At 39.6% G+C, this 16502-nt stretch overlaps 2 protein-coding genes across 2 annotated transcripts; one reads left to right on the top strand and one right to left on the bottom strand.

The window, feature by feature from the left end:
- Positions 1-1160: 1160 nt before the first annotated feature.
- On the top strand, positions 1161-2281 carry LOC127365704 (ermin-like). Its single transcript, XM_051404084.1, has 2 exons — positions 1161-1770; positions 1858-2281. Exons 1-2 carry the CDS (start codon positions 1230-1232, stop codon positions 2247-2249), a joined length of 933 nt encoding a protein of 310 aa, XP_051260044.1. The 5' UTR covers positions 1161-1229; the 3' UTR covers positions 2250-2281.
- Positions 2282-2847: 566 nt separating this feature from the next.
- LOC127365702 (polypeptide N-acetylgalactosaminyltransferase 5) lies at positions 2848-9862 on the bottom strand. Its single transcript, XM_051404082.1, has 10 exons — positions 8300-9862; positions 8042-8208; positions 7200-7319; positions 5658-5793; positions 5437-5556; positions 5236-5353; positions 4802-5131; positions 4418-4498; positions 3956-4108; positions 2848-3729 (listed from the first exon to the last, which is right to left on the bottom strand). Exons 1-10 carry the CDS (start codon positions 9382-9384, stop codon positions 3589-3591), a joined length of 2451 nt encoding a protein of 816 aa, XP_051260042.1. The 5' UTR covers positions 9385-9862; the 3' UTR covers positions 2848-3588.
- Between the last annotated feature and the right edge of the window lie 6640 nt (positions 9863-16502).

Below are 16502 nucleotides of genomic sequence, written 5' to 3'. Positions count from 1 at the left end.
AAATAATGGCAAAGGTCAAAGGCAAATAAGTGGATTAGACGAGAGCAGGAAAGAACATAGATGATATAAAATGAAGATATAAGCATTCATAGAAACTGCTGTTTGCATTTTATTGTTAAGTATGATCTTAGAAATGGAATATTTACAGAAATACTGTGCTTTCTTGTGGTACTTGAACATTTAAGTGGCCCTCCTATAAGATGACAATAGCAGCCGTAGCCCCAAGCGAGTTGGAGTTTGAGAGCCCTGTCTTACAGGCTTATTGTATATTTCTAATAAAATCTCAAACTGAAAAGTAAAAAATAACTTCAGCTCTCAGATAGTAAATGGACTCTACTTGTATAGTGCCTTTCTAGTCTTCCGACCACTTAAAGTGCTTGTTACACTACATACCAGCCATTCACACAGTGATGGCAAAGGCCATCACAATCAGAAACTACCATTCATACACCGATGCACAGCATCAGGAGCAATTTGGGATTCCGTATCTTCAAGGACAAGGAGGAGTAGGGGATCAACTTGCTCTACCTCCCGAGCCACAGCCGCACCAGACAAGTATAGTGAAGTTTAAAAGTACAATATTCCTCTCTGAAATATAGTATGAAATTGACATACTCAGGTACAAATACCTCCAAATTGTACAGTACTTGAGTAAATTAATTCTGCCTGTAGAGGACCTCAGTACTTGTGTAAGTCTTCTTAATGTTATATCAGCATTTCAGGTGCCTTACTTAAGATGTAAAGGTCTTAATATGCACTTGAAGACATAACAAAGCTTAGCTTGTGCAACATTGCTGGTTCAGGCAGTGAACTGCTGTAAAGAAAACCTATAGGAGAATGTTAATCTGGACTCAAAATGCTACAGAATGAAGGTGGTCACCCAGCAGAGATTATTAAAGAATGAATACAATCACTTCACATGCAGATGCCAGAGTCACAAAGAGTCTTTGTTGGGGCCACAACAAAACCCCTGTTCTTCTGTGATTCAACAAGTACACAGAATTACATGGTACTACGGAGCACGCTTGCACTGCCGACTGAAATGCAGGATGGATTCTTCCTTCACTCTTTGACAATGTAGGATGAAAACAAGTATTTTGATAACATGGAACGCTGGAGCAGACAATGCAAAGTCTGAGGCTGCTTTATTTTAACAAATAATCTGCAGAAAAAGCATTGGAGCTTGACCATTTTCGCATCATTGTGGAAAGAAAAACAGGACGGTGGAGATGGAGACGAGCACAATGCCTCCAAAGGCCCCAAGGCTCACAGTAGAAGAAGATGCAATGGCATCCCAGGTCCTGGAGATCATTGGTGGGATCACTCTTGGGGGCCTCCAGACCCTGGAGGAGGCTGAAGACAGAGATGTGTGGTCAATGGAGGAGGGAGACGACTCAGTGTTCTACAGTGATGAGGACCAAGCTCATCACGACATAAAAACAAACACATCTTGTGATTTTGGTGCCAACGAGTGCAAGCGTCTTGTCAACAGTGTGACATCTGACGAACCTATCCCACAGGGGGGGCCTGATCCGGAAAAACCCATTATTGACAAAGATAATTCAGAGATGGAAAAGGAAGTGACTCAGCAGGTCATTCTGACCGAACAAGGAGAGGAACGGCAAGAGCTCCAGACACCAAAAACTGAACCTATGGATCAGTCAGATGTTGCAGATCCAGGACAACAGTCGATGAGCGCCTGTGGAGAATCTCTACAAACAAACTTCACAGGCGCAGACATGCAAACACGAAACAGATCAGCAGAAAAAGGTAAGAGAAATTTTGTATAATTGTGTTTGAGAGGAAGGTTTTTGTTTACAGAGTGCAAAACAGATTACCCCCTTTTTTTCTTTTCAGCAAATCTACCAGTAGAGGAGGAAGAAGTGGCACTAGACGGACAGACACCAGACCTTGAACCCTTTGATGTAACTAATGAGGAGAGTTATACAAAGCCAAATGGGGAGGCAGAAATCCCAGAGCAGATGTCTAGTGACGAACTCCAGATATCAGGTGACAGGCAGCTTCAGGTGGACCAGGAGCCAGAGCAAGACCACAACATGCATGACATTGTTCACCAAAACCCCAGCCCAGGCCACTCCACTCTGCCTTTGTTGGAGAAATCCGTCCAGCCGAAATGCTTCAACCACCTCTCTTCCTCCAAATACAGCACCGTGTCCTACCGCAAGATCCGCAGAGGCAACACCCGCCAGAAGATAGAGGAGTTTGAGTACATGATGATGAATTTGTAAGATTTTTTTTTTCCTAGGAACATAAACACTGCTGAACATGATACATAACAAAACAATGAGCATTAAAAGGAAATTGATTGTACATCTATGTCATATGTTACAGCTTACATATTTATTTGTTCTAAAAAACCTACTTGAAAATCTCTGATGTTACTCTCCAGGTCACTTACAAGATCTCTAAATTAAGAGTACTATTTGTTTCTGTTGTTTGGTATCTAATTGCTGAGCAGTGCATAACAACCATCTCATATTTGCCTTTCATGGTTTTAGGAGGATAACATCTTGTTATGTAAGGGAGGTACTTGAACAACAGATTAAATAAGTAAGAAGCTCAGGGCTGTATAATCCTACTGCCTATAACAAGTAAGTAGTAGTGTTGTTTGGTATTAGAGCTTCAGTATCTTAACTTCTGGAGTGGATTTAAGTGTTTTTGAGTGACCAACTAAACATAACTTCTTACATGCCTTAATGGCTATTGGACAAGAAACAAATAAAAAGAGATGCATGCAATGAAATCTTTATCTTCATTATTCTATTTTTACTTTCTTAAGAAAATGCATTTCCATCAATATGTAGTTAAAGGGCTTGTTAACACTCATGAAATCACAGCACAGGTTTATTGGGTGATTTGAACCAACACTTCCCTCTAGTGACAAAAAGGGACAGTTTTCACAACAAAACCCACACCTAAATAAAGCGGCACTTAAAACCAGAGAAGCAGCTGTTTCACCCAAGTGCCTCATCAAACATAAAGTACATAACAAAGATGAAGATGTCTCGTCAAAAGTATGTGATGTGTTTTATACAAATGAATAAATTCTACATTACATGCAATTAAACTCAGTATTCATTCCCGGCAGAGCACACACAAAAAGAAAAATCACTTTTTACATTGCAAATATATGAGGCACTGTTTTTAACCTTTGGCAGGGAAAAGATAAGTTTGAGTGTTATTTTATAGACTTTCACCTGAAGCCCTTTAGTCTTTCCCATCCCTCCTCCCCAAAAAGCCTGTGTAGAGGATCTTTCTAAAAAAAAACAAAACGAAAAATGAGCAAACTCCGGTCCAAATCTTCATAAAAAAGAAAGAAGATGCTCTCTTTCCTCTGGCACTAGCACTTAAACTCAAGGTTAGTCCATGCTGATATGATAAAAGGACATTGGAAACATTGCACATCCCCACACCCTCTATTTTACACCACACATATTACTGCCACCAAAGCGCTTCCCACCTCCTCTGGACAGTTGTGTTGACGCTGACCACCGACTGTACTGTAGCGTGAGGCCACTGAAGGTCTCCGTAGTGCATGTTTGACATATTAAACCCATTTCAGTCTCATCACTTAGCGTGGTAGTGTGTGAACTGCCACTTTTGAAAGGTGTTGCTGGGTTCGCATGGGTTGAGGTGCAGAATGTCACTCCGAGGCCCCGCCTCCAGGCACATGTGGTGCGACGCAAACTCTGTTATGAGATGCTCCGCCTTCACAAAGACAAAACAGGCAACATAATTAATGAGCAACGGACAAAGATGAAACATTCTTGGATTTGTACTACACAACTGACAGCAACATATTTCACTTCTAGTGAATTAGAAGCAGGCCGATACCATTGTCTGAAATATCTCTGACTAAAATAACAGACTTGAGAAAGGGAAGAAAAACAAAAGATAGAAGACAAAGCCAACGACACACCCAAACTAAACCTACCAGGGCAGAGTTGGAGGATTTGTGGAACCAGCGGAGCTCAGACTTGGCGTTGTCACATAATTGTAAAGCAAAGCCGTTGCCCTTGCCTTGGGGTGCGACACATATGTCCTGCTGGCGAACGTGCCTCAACCAGGTGTAATTAAAGTGCTGACTCTGAGAGAAAGAGAGAGCGAGAGAGAGAGGGAGAGAAGAGTGAAAAGGGTGTAATTATGCTCCATGAAAACTAAGATTTTGAAGGATGGCTCAGTGGGCTGCTCTGAATCCAAGAAGACCACATTTAGAAAGGCCTGGTCTCGTATTGGACTCCACCCTTGTTTATCGTGGCTTGGGTCTTGTCTTGGACTCGGACTGTATTTGTACTGATCTTGGTCTATTCCTGCATATTCTTACACAATAACCACAGTCATGAGGCCAAAATGGCAAAATATGTGCATATATTCAGAAGAATCACTAAGAACCTACCTGCTTGCTGAGATCACATGTCTCAAACAACAGAGAGCCTTCCTTCAGAGCGAGGCATTTTCTTAAGCCACGATTAAAGATCTACAAAAGGAAACATTTTACAGAAGTGAAACAGCAGCACTGATAGCATTTACTTTTCTTCCCTTAAAACATGAAAATAGGCCTTGTTGCTGTTCTCATTTGCTTGAAATAAATACTGACAGAAAGCTGTCACAGGCTTTAATAGACAGCTATTCTTTGTTTCAAAGGAGCACAATCACAGTCTCTGTTTGGGTGGATTTCTCAGCAGAGATAACAATAGCTTCATGGAGGGAAAGAATAACAAGCTCTAGTTTTTAAGGGATCTTTTAGGCAAATGTAAATAAAGTTTATTCATCTACATACCAGGCCTTCTGCTTTCACTAAGGGAGCATCCATATCTGGATACACATTGTCCAGGTACCACTTGAAGCTCTTGCATTTGAGCTTCTGCCTCAGCTCAATCTGGTCTGTGAGGTTGCCGATGTTGATGGTCTTCTTATCCAGCAGGTGGTGGTACCCGTGACCATAGAAAAGGTCCTTGTACTCATCCAGCCAGACCTCTGCCACCCTCGCCAGGTTACGCTCCACCGTCTTCTGCCTGTCCTTGGGGAACTTGTAAGGATTCTGTCCTCGGAAGATGTGTCCCACTCGAGAGCAGGGGATGATCTCGATTTCCCCTCCGCACATCCAGATCTGTTCAAATGGACACGGGATAACGAGTCATGTGAGAGGAGTTCTGCTGAGTTCCCAAACACCTATGGTTTGAATTCATGTTTGGATTAGACGAGACAATATACCTTAAAGGAAATCTCCATGTTCTCCCCACCCCACACATCAAGGCCAGGATCATACTGGCCAAGCTCATAGAAGTATTTTTTGTCTATGGAGAAAAGGCCTCCAGCCATAACTGGACATCTGAAAGATAAAAACAAATAAATAAAAACGCAGCAGAAATAATAATAAAATATAATAATATAAAAACTGTCTGTGTAGGTCACCTGATGGGATCTGCAATGGTCATGTTATTCTTCTTAATGTACTCGTCTGGTAATGCGCTCCAACCAAACACCAAAGGCCATTTGAAAATACCTCTTTGGAAGTTGTCAACCAGCATATAACTGAGGAGAAAGAGCCAGAACAGAAGCATTAAACATTACTGTAGAAAACATGATCACATCACATGTCTTTTACTCAAATATGGCAGCGTAATATGAGTCACCTCATGTCCTTGTCACTGATGACTTCAATAACTGGACAGGGCACCTTCTTGCGATCCAGATAGACTCTCTCCAGAAGAGGTTCCAGCCAGCCCACATTACATTCGACGTGGGAGTCGAGGAAGGTAAGGACCTCACCTACATTAGAGGAGAGCAAACATCCTGTTGCAGTTAAACAAATAGTCTTATCTGCATGTTAACAGTGCAACCCTTATAACACCAATCAAAGGGTTATTTCAAAGGCAGTTGTTTGTTGATCTATGTAAATAATATGCATAAAATTGTACAGCAGGTGCAACATTGAATGGGGTTTCTACTGAAGAAAACAACTTTTCAATGTTGCTGCTCTCATGTTTAAGTACTGTGTTTGTTACAAGGTGTATGCCATGTATAAACCTACATACATTGGTATTATTTTAATGCACACATCCACTAAAATGTGTGCAGTGGTGAAAGTGTAGTTGCATCTTGCAAGCTGTCTGGATTTGCAAGAGACAAGTGGGTCACAGACTATCTGTACTTTTGAACTATTTAAGAAACATTTATCTGTGTCAACTGGGTTTCACAAACAGATATGATACCTGAAACAACTACTCAATCAGTGCTTTTTACTGCAACCACAAAGTGAAGATTACACTGTTACCGCCTGAGAAAACATGTTTTAACTCCAGCCCACAGGATATGTTTTCCATCTAACAGCCTGTAAATAATCCTTCAACCTAGTTTTTGTTATTTTACACTGGTGTTAAACCCATTGTTTTTTTTGCAAATATGTCACACTGCTAACTTGTAGACTTCCTGGTCAATTTATTAATTTTTTTTTCCCCACATCTCTGTACAGCTCTTTACAAATATATTCAAGTATCTGGCCATTTTATACATATTCTCTCACTCTATATACATGTATATAGTGGCTCCTCTTTATTGTCTCTATTATTATATTTATTTATATTTCTATACATTTTATATATATTCTACGCTTCATTGTGATTCTTAGGCAAATTCCTCATATGTGAAAACTTTATTGGCAATAAACCTGATTCTGATTCTAAAAAAAGCAAATTTCAGACTTGAAATCTACACTTATCTGATGAGCTCATTCGCACGAACAGGAGCAGAAAAAGCATCTCCTATAAACTGTACGTCTTTTTGAACTGTGCTTCTAACCATGTCACATGGATTAGCATGATACAGTACTCCATACAGTTATTATCTTGTACCCACATCTCAAATGAGTTGACATCTTGCACAACGGACACATAATTATAAAACTTGGTAACTAAGTAAATAAGTCATCGTGGGGTTGTCACATAAATACAGTATCAGTATTCCTATATTACCTAAGACAAAGACACACTTGTGTTTTCAGTGTAACATTCATGATAACAAAGTCTGACCCTATGATTTGACACATTTCTGTGATTTCTGTTTGCTTCATGTTTCTTTTATGTGGGACATATTCCCTCCGCCATGCACGTATGTATATATAAACTAAACATTAAAAACCATTTATGACAAAAAGTATTGATCAAAGTAGTGATTACCTTTGGCTACAGCCGCTCCAGCCAGCCGGGCTCTGATCAGGCCCTGCCGCTCCTTCAGACGAATGATTCGCACTTTGGGAAACTGGGCCATGTACTCATCCAGAGGCTCCTTCAGATTATCTGATAAAATATTACATATGATTTAAATAACTACTAGGACCCAAATTTAGACACAGTGTCACCATTATGTAGGTTGTCCACCAGAGAGCACTGTCAAGTTTATTATCGACTGTCTCCACTCATCTTTTTGTCACATCTCTTCAATAACCACATTTCAGGGATAGATCTTAAAAATATGTGTTACTGTTATAAATGTATGCAATTTAAAAAACATGTCAGAGTTGTGTGATGTGTTTTAATTCTAGCAATCCTGCTTTTAAGCTCAAACTCTTCTGCACCGCGCTGTGTGTGAGTTGTTAAAGTAATACACTTGTATTTATAAAGAAATAATAGTGATTATTATAATTACACTTGATATATATCATTGTTACTCTCAGATATTGGTTTGTGCTAAAAAAAAAAATCCAGTTTCGGGCAGACACTAGTGATAAAGACTGGATTCTAATACAGAAAATAAACAAGATATTAGTGTCAAAGAGGAGTCTTAAGTCACACAGTGTTTATAGGATAACAATATCACACAAAAACACCAACATTTTCATTAAAAAAAAGACAAAATCAGACAAAAACAATTAGACATTACTGTATATTAGCTGGCCTACAAATTTTAGACTATAAATAAATATAAACAAGGATACCAGCTCAGTTTTCTGGTGCTTTAGTTGATGCAGACTGTTGCACTGTTCACGCTCTACCCGTAAACGCGTTCAGGACGGCGTTACCTTTGGTGCTGAAATCATCCACCAGAATGATTTCTTTGAGGAGGTGCGGTGGAGATCTGTTGAGCACACTGTGCACAGAGCGGAGCAGCGTGGACCACACTTCGTCCACGAAACAGAAGATCACACTGGTGGAAGGCAAGTCATCGTGGACCAGATTCTGTGCACACCTGGAAAAAAAACACAGCAGAGACAAAAAGACAACTCAGCTTGGCACTCAGAGCAGTTAGAGAGAGAGAAAATGTGCATTAGACGACTCACATCTCGGGCCTGGTGTCCGGGATGGCGCGGTCCACTGGGATCTGGTCACTCAGGTAGACATTAAAATGCCCCTCGTCCCATCTCTTCCTCACCTCTAAGTCTTCGTTACTGGCAACAAGTGCCGCCTGACCAAACTGGCCCACCGCGTTGGCATCTCTGGGAACTTGAGTCGCATCCAGAGAAAGCACTTTGTGGACCCCTGGTTTTCTGACAGCAGTGGAGTTATCCTTGGAGGTTTCCCTCGCTGCATTCAGATCAGCCGTCCTAATGTGCTTCTCCTCTGTTTCCTTATTCGCCTTAACATCCTTGTTAGGTGATTTAGATGTTGGTTTAACAGGGTGTGCCTCCTCGGCCTGAAGCTGGCTCTCTTTTATCCCGCTCTTGATCTTAGATTCACCCTCGACTTTTTCGTTTGTCTTTGAGTCGCTTTTGCCCAGAGCGTTTTGCACAACATCTCCACCATTAATGGATCCCTTCTTTGAGGTCGGTAGCGGAACAAGTTTGTTGTCCTGAACCCCAGGTGCCATATGAGACACCACTACAGGTAACATCACTTTATTAGAGTCATCTATTACTCTACCTTTCTCCAACTTTGTCCCATTCAGATCCAAGTCTACTGCTTTTTTCTTTGCAGGATCACCCTGCTTTGGTGTGACATCTCGTTTCTCGTCACCTTCTTTATGTTCATATTTAGGGCGGGCAGTCTTGGGAAGATTACCTCCTTGGTGCTGGACAGAGTTAACCTTTTTATCCCCTAACATCTCGCCCTGTTTCCTGCCTCCATGCCTGTACACTTGGGCTAGTTTGATGCTTGAACTGAGTGGTTCTTTCCCAGCATGTGTGACAGCCAAGTCCACCTTCTGAACTGGGTGCTTAAACCCCCTCTTCATCAGCTGTGTCACCCTGGACTGCTGCCTGTAAAGCTCCCTCTCTCTCACCACTCGCTCCTTCAGCAGCTGACTGTTCACGTCGTTTATCGATAACCGGAGGGCAGCCATGTCAAACAGCAGCCAAATGACAGAGGCGATGAACACAAATGCGAGCACCCTCCCACTCCCCCTCAAGTATCTCCTAATCTTCATCATTGTCGGGGAAGTTTTTGTTTTTGTTTTTTAAATAGGGGGGGAGGTGGGGGGGAGGAAATCCACGTGAAAATGTAAGATAAACGTCAAAGTATCATGCTGTGCGGGCCACTCCTGAGTTGTAGGCAAAGTTTTGGAGAAGTTAGCTGCCTGCGTGGCATGCTACAAGTCAGTGTTGTCAGTCAGAAAACACAGCAGAGACCTGACAGCCATAACCCAGCACAAAGGTGTATGTTATATAAATATATAAAGTTATTTTCCCATACCGTCTCGGCCCCGGTCCTCTCTAACCGTCGGAGGACATTAAGTTAGTTAAGTTAACGTCTTGTATCGCAAAAAATCATCAACTTCTTCGTCACTTGAAACAAAAAAACTTAAGCTACTCAGTGTTGTCGGTTTCCACGCCACAGCTATGACCGACACACAGTTTTTGTATGAGGACGTAGCAACCAACTTCCAGCTTGTCGGTGAACTCCTATTGGACAGATTGACTGGGAAGTGTCGGCCTCTGCGGAGCTACTAGCAAGCTAGCCGGAGCTAGCTCGACGACGGTACAGGAAGTCCCTTCAAAATAAAAGGTTGAACGGTTGAAGCAATAAAAGGGTTCTGTTGCAGGCAGATTGTGGGATGATACAGATGTTTAATTTAATTATTTCCCCACTTATAAAGGGAGGGCCTCGTGGTAAAGGATTATGACAGTCTCACCACAAGGTCCATTAAAGCTGCTGTTGGTCATTTATTATGAAAATAACTTTTTGTTATATTTGCTGAAATTTTCACTGTGTCCTGATCATTGATAGGGTTTATAATGGACAGAGCTTCATTATATGTAAAGGCAATTATACACCGATAACATTCACTCTAATGGAGAAATGACCCGACTTCTCACTTCATTTATGAGCTCAGTAAACAGTTTCCTAACGAGTTTATGGTCTCAATCACTAGTTTCAAGTCTTCTTTCGTACACAATGAAGTTCATTTAGTAAATTATGGTCCAATTTAGAGTAAAATAGACAATAAAGCTGCTCGTAAGTATGCTTTTGGGAGTGGCTACCTTATGATTGACAAGTCACTCTCAGTGAGTCCGTCCAGCTCAATGCATGCAACTCACATCAAACTGTCAAACTAGGCAGTGCTGAAGCAAGATTCTGTTACTGCGTTACGATTTCTCTCCTAAAATTGTTTCAGAAACATATTTTATTGCACTGTTAAGCTGCATGAGATTGTGTGTGACCAGGCAGGCCACCATTGTTTCCTGCTACGGACGAGTCGAAACTGCGCAGCCAGTGAGAGCAGCTCAACTCGCAGTACTCCGTTGGCTCCATTTAACGGTCATGGCGATGGCCAAAATGCCAAACTTGAGGCTTCAAAACGGTACGACAGGTTCACACTTGATCCTGACATGAGACAGATAATCCGTAAAAAAAAAATTAGGGTCTTCTGGCTCCCAATGGCATAATTTGAAAGAATCCACCGGGCCTGAATGAAAACAACCAATCAGAATAAAGAAAGATATTATTGAGTCTTAATCCCAGGGGACAGAATCTGGTGCTTGTAATGATGGAAAGTTCAACACCCACATTTCCATGGCAACTGAGCTAATCAGCAGATTTTTTGATTGCAAGTTTTTGTTTTTTAACTGCTTTTGTCCAAGGTGTGAAGTGTGAAGCTCAATTATTCCAACATATTATCTTCAATAAGAACTTTTACTTTGTAGGTCTTAACCGGAAGCGATTTCCTCAATCAGTCGTCAGTTGTTATTAACTTCACGTTTATGTTGGCAAAAAAAAAAAAGAAAAAAAAAAAAAAGTAAAGTCGTGCCAGAAATATTGACGCCAAACTGCAAACTAAGCTGCGTATGCAGTTTATCAGTGATTGAAAGATTTGAGTTTAAAAATTAAATCAACTTTGTTTATTGTTTGCTTTATAGGTGACATCATAATGTCGAACTGACGTTGCACGTCGGTTTCACTGACGTAAGTAAGCTAAACCTGGGACACCGCACACACCTTAAAATGTGATATAACTTGATTTACCACCGTGATTCATCTGAAGCGTATCTGTGATGTTGTCAAACATGTCATACTAGTGTGGCGGAGTTGTTAATACAGTTGAAACCACATAAAATCACTTTAAAGTTTTAATAAATGGCTGAATTGTAGCTGCAACTAACATCCTAATAATTTAGTCTGGAGGATGTCAATGGTGACATTTGACATTATCATCCCATAGTAATGTCTCTATATTAATTTCCCTTTATGTTGTATAAACTTAACTTACATTAAATACATTTACAGGTGAAAATCTGATGAAAAATCTGGCCATAATGGGAATTAGGTCTGTTTTACTACTGTTTTTCACAGCAGCCATTTTGACATGAAATAGTTGGGTAAACTCAGGTGTTACCAATAATAAAGGCTCTGTTGCATTTAGTGTAGCAGAGCCTTTAAACTGAGCCAACATGAAGAACAGCAGAACCCTGACTCTGTTTGACCTGAATGGAGAAGAACCTTAATTAGTATCATTGGTAACACCTGTGTTTACCCTACTATTTAATGTCAAAATGGCTGCTGTGAAAAAGGTCTATTGTAAAATAGTTATTTTGTGTCTGCAACTAAAGATGATTTTCCTCATTGTTTAATATGCTGATCCTTTTTGTGGTTAATCGATTGTTTGGTGTAGAAAATCGTCAAAAAATTTGGGGAAAATCCTCACAGTTTCCCTAAAGCCCAAAGTGACGTCTTTAAATGTCCTTTTTCTGACCAGCATTTTCAGTACGATGATATAAAGCAGAGAAAAGGCAGCAAAGTCATACATTAGGGAAGCAACCAGAGAATGGTGGGTATTTCTGCTTGAAAAATTACTGAAATTATCAAAAAATTACAAAAAAAGTCACCTGCTTAATTGAGTTTTTGTTTTTCCAGTACAGTTTCGATTTGGATAGATTGCACCTTTTAATGACATGAAACAAAACAAACAAACAAACAATATGACATAACATTCATATTTTCTGGTTTGGTGAATCTGACAATGGCCGGAAAAAGACAATAACTCCACACTTACATCTTTGGTAGCAAAATATTCACACCACCAAGCATTAAAACACAATATATTCCCCAATGAACATTTTAGTGACCGATATCCTAAAACTTCAGTATTTCTCTCTCTCTCTCTCACACACATACACACACACACGTGTACAGGCACACAATCACATTTGTAAAACCTGTGTTACTGCAGCCATTAGGCAGTGATTAGTGAAGGCGACGACAGGTTTTCCTCTTCATCAGCAGCCCTCTCCTGGGAGTCCCATTGGCTCCATCCAGCCTATTAACAGTCCCCAACATGAGGAGGGAGGGGAGTGGTACCTCCCATGGTGGCTGCCCTTAGCCACACTACACACGCTTTCATTAGTGTGTTAGCTAAATGATTGGCCTCAGGATAGCCCCCGAGCCCTGCAATGCATGTGTTAGCTTATATGTTCCATCCACTGGGCAATTTATTCATTTATTCATCCATTTCTGCATTCACACTCATGATGGCATCATTTGGTAAATTTGATTGTATTTTTCTCTAAACTGAATCGGCACAGGGTTGGGAAAAAAACACTAGCAAGGCAGAGGTGACAGAGCATATAGCAGTGAGAGTCGATCACGAGCCTAATAATTACACAGGATTTCATTCATGGTGACATTAAGTGAAGTGAAACAATGTGCAAACATACAGGTGTCTGTGCTGCTCAGGCAATACACTGTAGAGTTTAAACGATGAGTTGATTAATTAATTAGTCAGCAGTCATTTTTCAATTGTTTGAAAAAGAATCCAAGCAAAAATGCCAAACTTTTTTCATCAAAGTTGAGGATTTGCTGCTTTTCTTGGTCATATATTACAGTAAATTGAATTTTGTTTGGTTTTTAAACAAGCAGTTTATCAGGTTTTTCGCTATTTTTTTGACATTAGACCAACAGATTATTTGATCGATCAAGAAAACAAGATTAACTGATAATAAAGATTAGCTGCAGTCGATGATTTATACTTGATGTGTTCAACAGCTTTCAGTGCATTGATATAATTGGATAAATGCTATCCCTGCACTCTAAAGCAAACGGTCCTTCAGAGATACTTTCAGTATACAAGTTCAATTCAACACTAATCATACTGCATTGATCTGTGGGCCATTATTATTTCACTCTAACTCCTCTGTGACATCTTTTGAGCTAATCCGTCTTACTCTCTTTGATTGTGCCCGTTGACCAAAACAAGACGAGCGTAAGGAAAGAGGAAGCTAAAATGTCCACCTCTATCAGAAACACTCTTGTCCATGTAAGTGATCTCTGAATGAGCTCAGTCATAATGTCTGTAAATGCTCACAGCTCCAGCAGTCTTGAGTTTTGAGAGTGATGAGTCACCCTGACTGGAAAGTTCAGCATTTAATACGAGAAGCATGAAAAAAATAATAACCTTTTTTGTCATAATTGACATCTGTAACGTAAACTGCCATGATGTTTCCCGTCAAAGGGATTACACAAAATGAAGGCAAATGGAAATCTTACATTGACACTGGCATGTGTAAAATGAGTTAAATGTACTCGTATGATATCTTTAGAACATGTTAATTAGACCCTGGAATTAAAATTACAACAGTTGGTCTGTGTAATTTACATAGAGGTCATGTTGTGCTAATATGGCACTCGTTGAAATAGACAGCCAGCAACAATATGGTTAAGTCTGACCCACTGACATTTTCAGCTCCAAATTATGCACATTGTGTGAATTAAATTAATTAGAGAATTCATTAAGAAATATGGCTTGCGGAAACGAGTATAATATTTAGTTATGTGATGTAATTTTCTTTCATTGGTAAAGATAATTTGTTTCATAACAGTTCCTGCGGTAGTTTCCCCCCTGTACTAACTATGATGTATGTAATTTGTTAGCCATTTAATTAATTATGATTAGAATTAGTGAATGTACAGCTTGTTTTGACAGATGGTTCCCATCACGGAGACCTTTGCACAATTAACTTATAATCAATTACATCCCATTTTTTTTCTCTGTTTGTTACATCTTGAAGTTTATGTGGAAAATATCCACAGCATATGCATCATATAAACGCTTTACTCAGAATACATCAAATGAGCAATTATCTATAATTTGCTCAATAATACGAAGCAGATAAACAACTTTGATTCATTTCATGCTTTGTGAGATACCTGCGAGCTAGTGTGGACCGCTCACTTAGTGACTTTCATCCGTGTTCAATTCTGTCTGTGTCCTCTGTTTGATGTATTCATGGGATTCTCAAATGATAAATGTTTCTCCCACAAAATGAGAGCACCATAAAATGTTTATTGATCGCTTTACTGCAGATTTTTTACTCTTTTCACAAACACACACTGTGTCATTATACTCACACCGACTTACCCACTTGATTAGTGCATTGTTTTTGTCTGTTAACATGTTATCGCACCCATTTTTTGTATCATTTCATGGGCTTAATACAAGCATATCTGTAGCCAGAGAGGCTATTTGGGTGTCACATTGTTGTACTTGTTTTTGTCCACAAGATGGAGCTTTAGTTCTGTTCATGTTGGGCTCTGTGTGGTTGGATGAGATCATTTAGCCTCATGGAGGAATCTGCAACAAGGACTCTTGTTGTCTTATTCCCTTTGCATTATATCCTTAAGTTGGAATAAATACAACAAATCAAGTTATAAAGTATTGATACACAGCATTGAAATAGTATTTGTTTTTAATTGCTAATAAACGTGTGTAAATCTATGATAATCATAAAAAGAATAATAAATGACATGGCATATGGGCATTGTTGTATAGTGTACAGCCCTTGTCAGGTGTTTTTTGTATTATAAACCTTTCTGATTCTTTAGTAATGGATTTATAGAAAATTCTAGGTTATTCACGTTAGTTCGATTCATTTTTTTTGCAGTCCTTCAGGCTTGGAAGAATTAGCCGTCACAGAGCAAAGGAAACCATTGCACCTCCCGCAGCGTACAGGTAGAAAATTCTCTTTATTTTATCTCTGTTTTGCCAGGATCCACAGAAAGAGAGAAAGGATAAGACAACTGAACAGGACTGTGATTTCTAGCTCCAGTCATTGTGTGATTGTGTGTTTAGTGAATTCTGTAAGAAATACATTTAATAGGAAGAAAAAGAATGAGCTGAATCTAATATTTTATATTAATGTTGAAGTATCCACTGTAATGCAGGTCATAATTCAATTCAATCTTTTGCTTTTGTAAAAACTGAAAATTTCAACACAAGTTAAATAACGTCCCTGTTTAAGAAGTCGACAGCCTTTATCAGTTTTTTTTTCCAGGTGACATGAAGGTGATACTGATTTGGCTCCCACTGGACATGACTTAATGTCTGACATAAAAAATAACTACATAATTTGTCTCAATCCAGAGAGCTGACTTGGCATGGACAGCAGCAGTCCTAAATGTCACCCTATAATGAGTTCTGGCCAAAGGTACACAGTTAGGACAGTGCCCGCTGGCACCTGGGATGCCCACTGGCTAGCTTTTTACCCCACAGCCATTTGGACAACCCCAGTTTTCTTTGTGAACACTGCCGTACACGATTTGCATCCAAACAAAAAGTTTGAGTATTGTGAAGTTTGATTTTGCCCCGGCAATGGAGTCATACAGAATAGACTACAACAGAAAACATTTAGTTTAATAGTGCTAAAATAAAACAAAATTATGAATAATATCATGACAAAATGTGATAGATAGAATAGAAAAATGTGCAGGTGTTATAAAACCCCCTGAAACAGCTTATAAAAGAATATGTCAAAGAATTTGAGTAGAACAGATGTGAACGATCTACATTGTTGCATGTTGTAGTCTCTGATTACATTAATGGAGATAATGCATTGAATTATTGCAGTGATCATATAACACTCTGAACAATTCACCAACTTAACGTCTTCTCAAAATGAATACAGGAAGACTTTCAGTTTTGAGGAACTTGACTTCTTTTGTTTGACTGGTATGAGACCTATTGGCAACACGCTGGGTTTATTATCTAACAAAGGCACAGGAGATGAGGGAACATTGTATCTAAATTAACTTTTTCTATTTCCTGGTGAATGAAATCAA

This window comes from Dicentrarchus labrax, unplaced genomic scaffold, assembly GCF_905237075.1.
Source record: "Dicentrarchus labrax unplaced genomic scaffold, dlabrax2021, whole genome shotgun sequence".
NCBI classification, from domain to species: Eukaryota; Metazoa; Chordata; class Actinopteri; family Moronidae; genus Dicentrarchus; species Dicentrarchus labrax.
The sequence above is the reverse complement of the archived record's forward strand: the minus strand, read 5'-3'. Positions and strand labels throughout refer to the sequence as shown.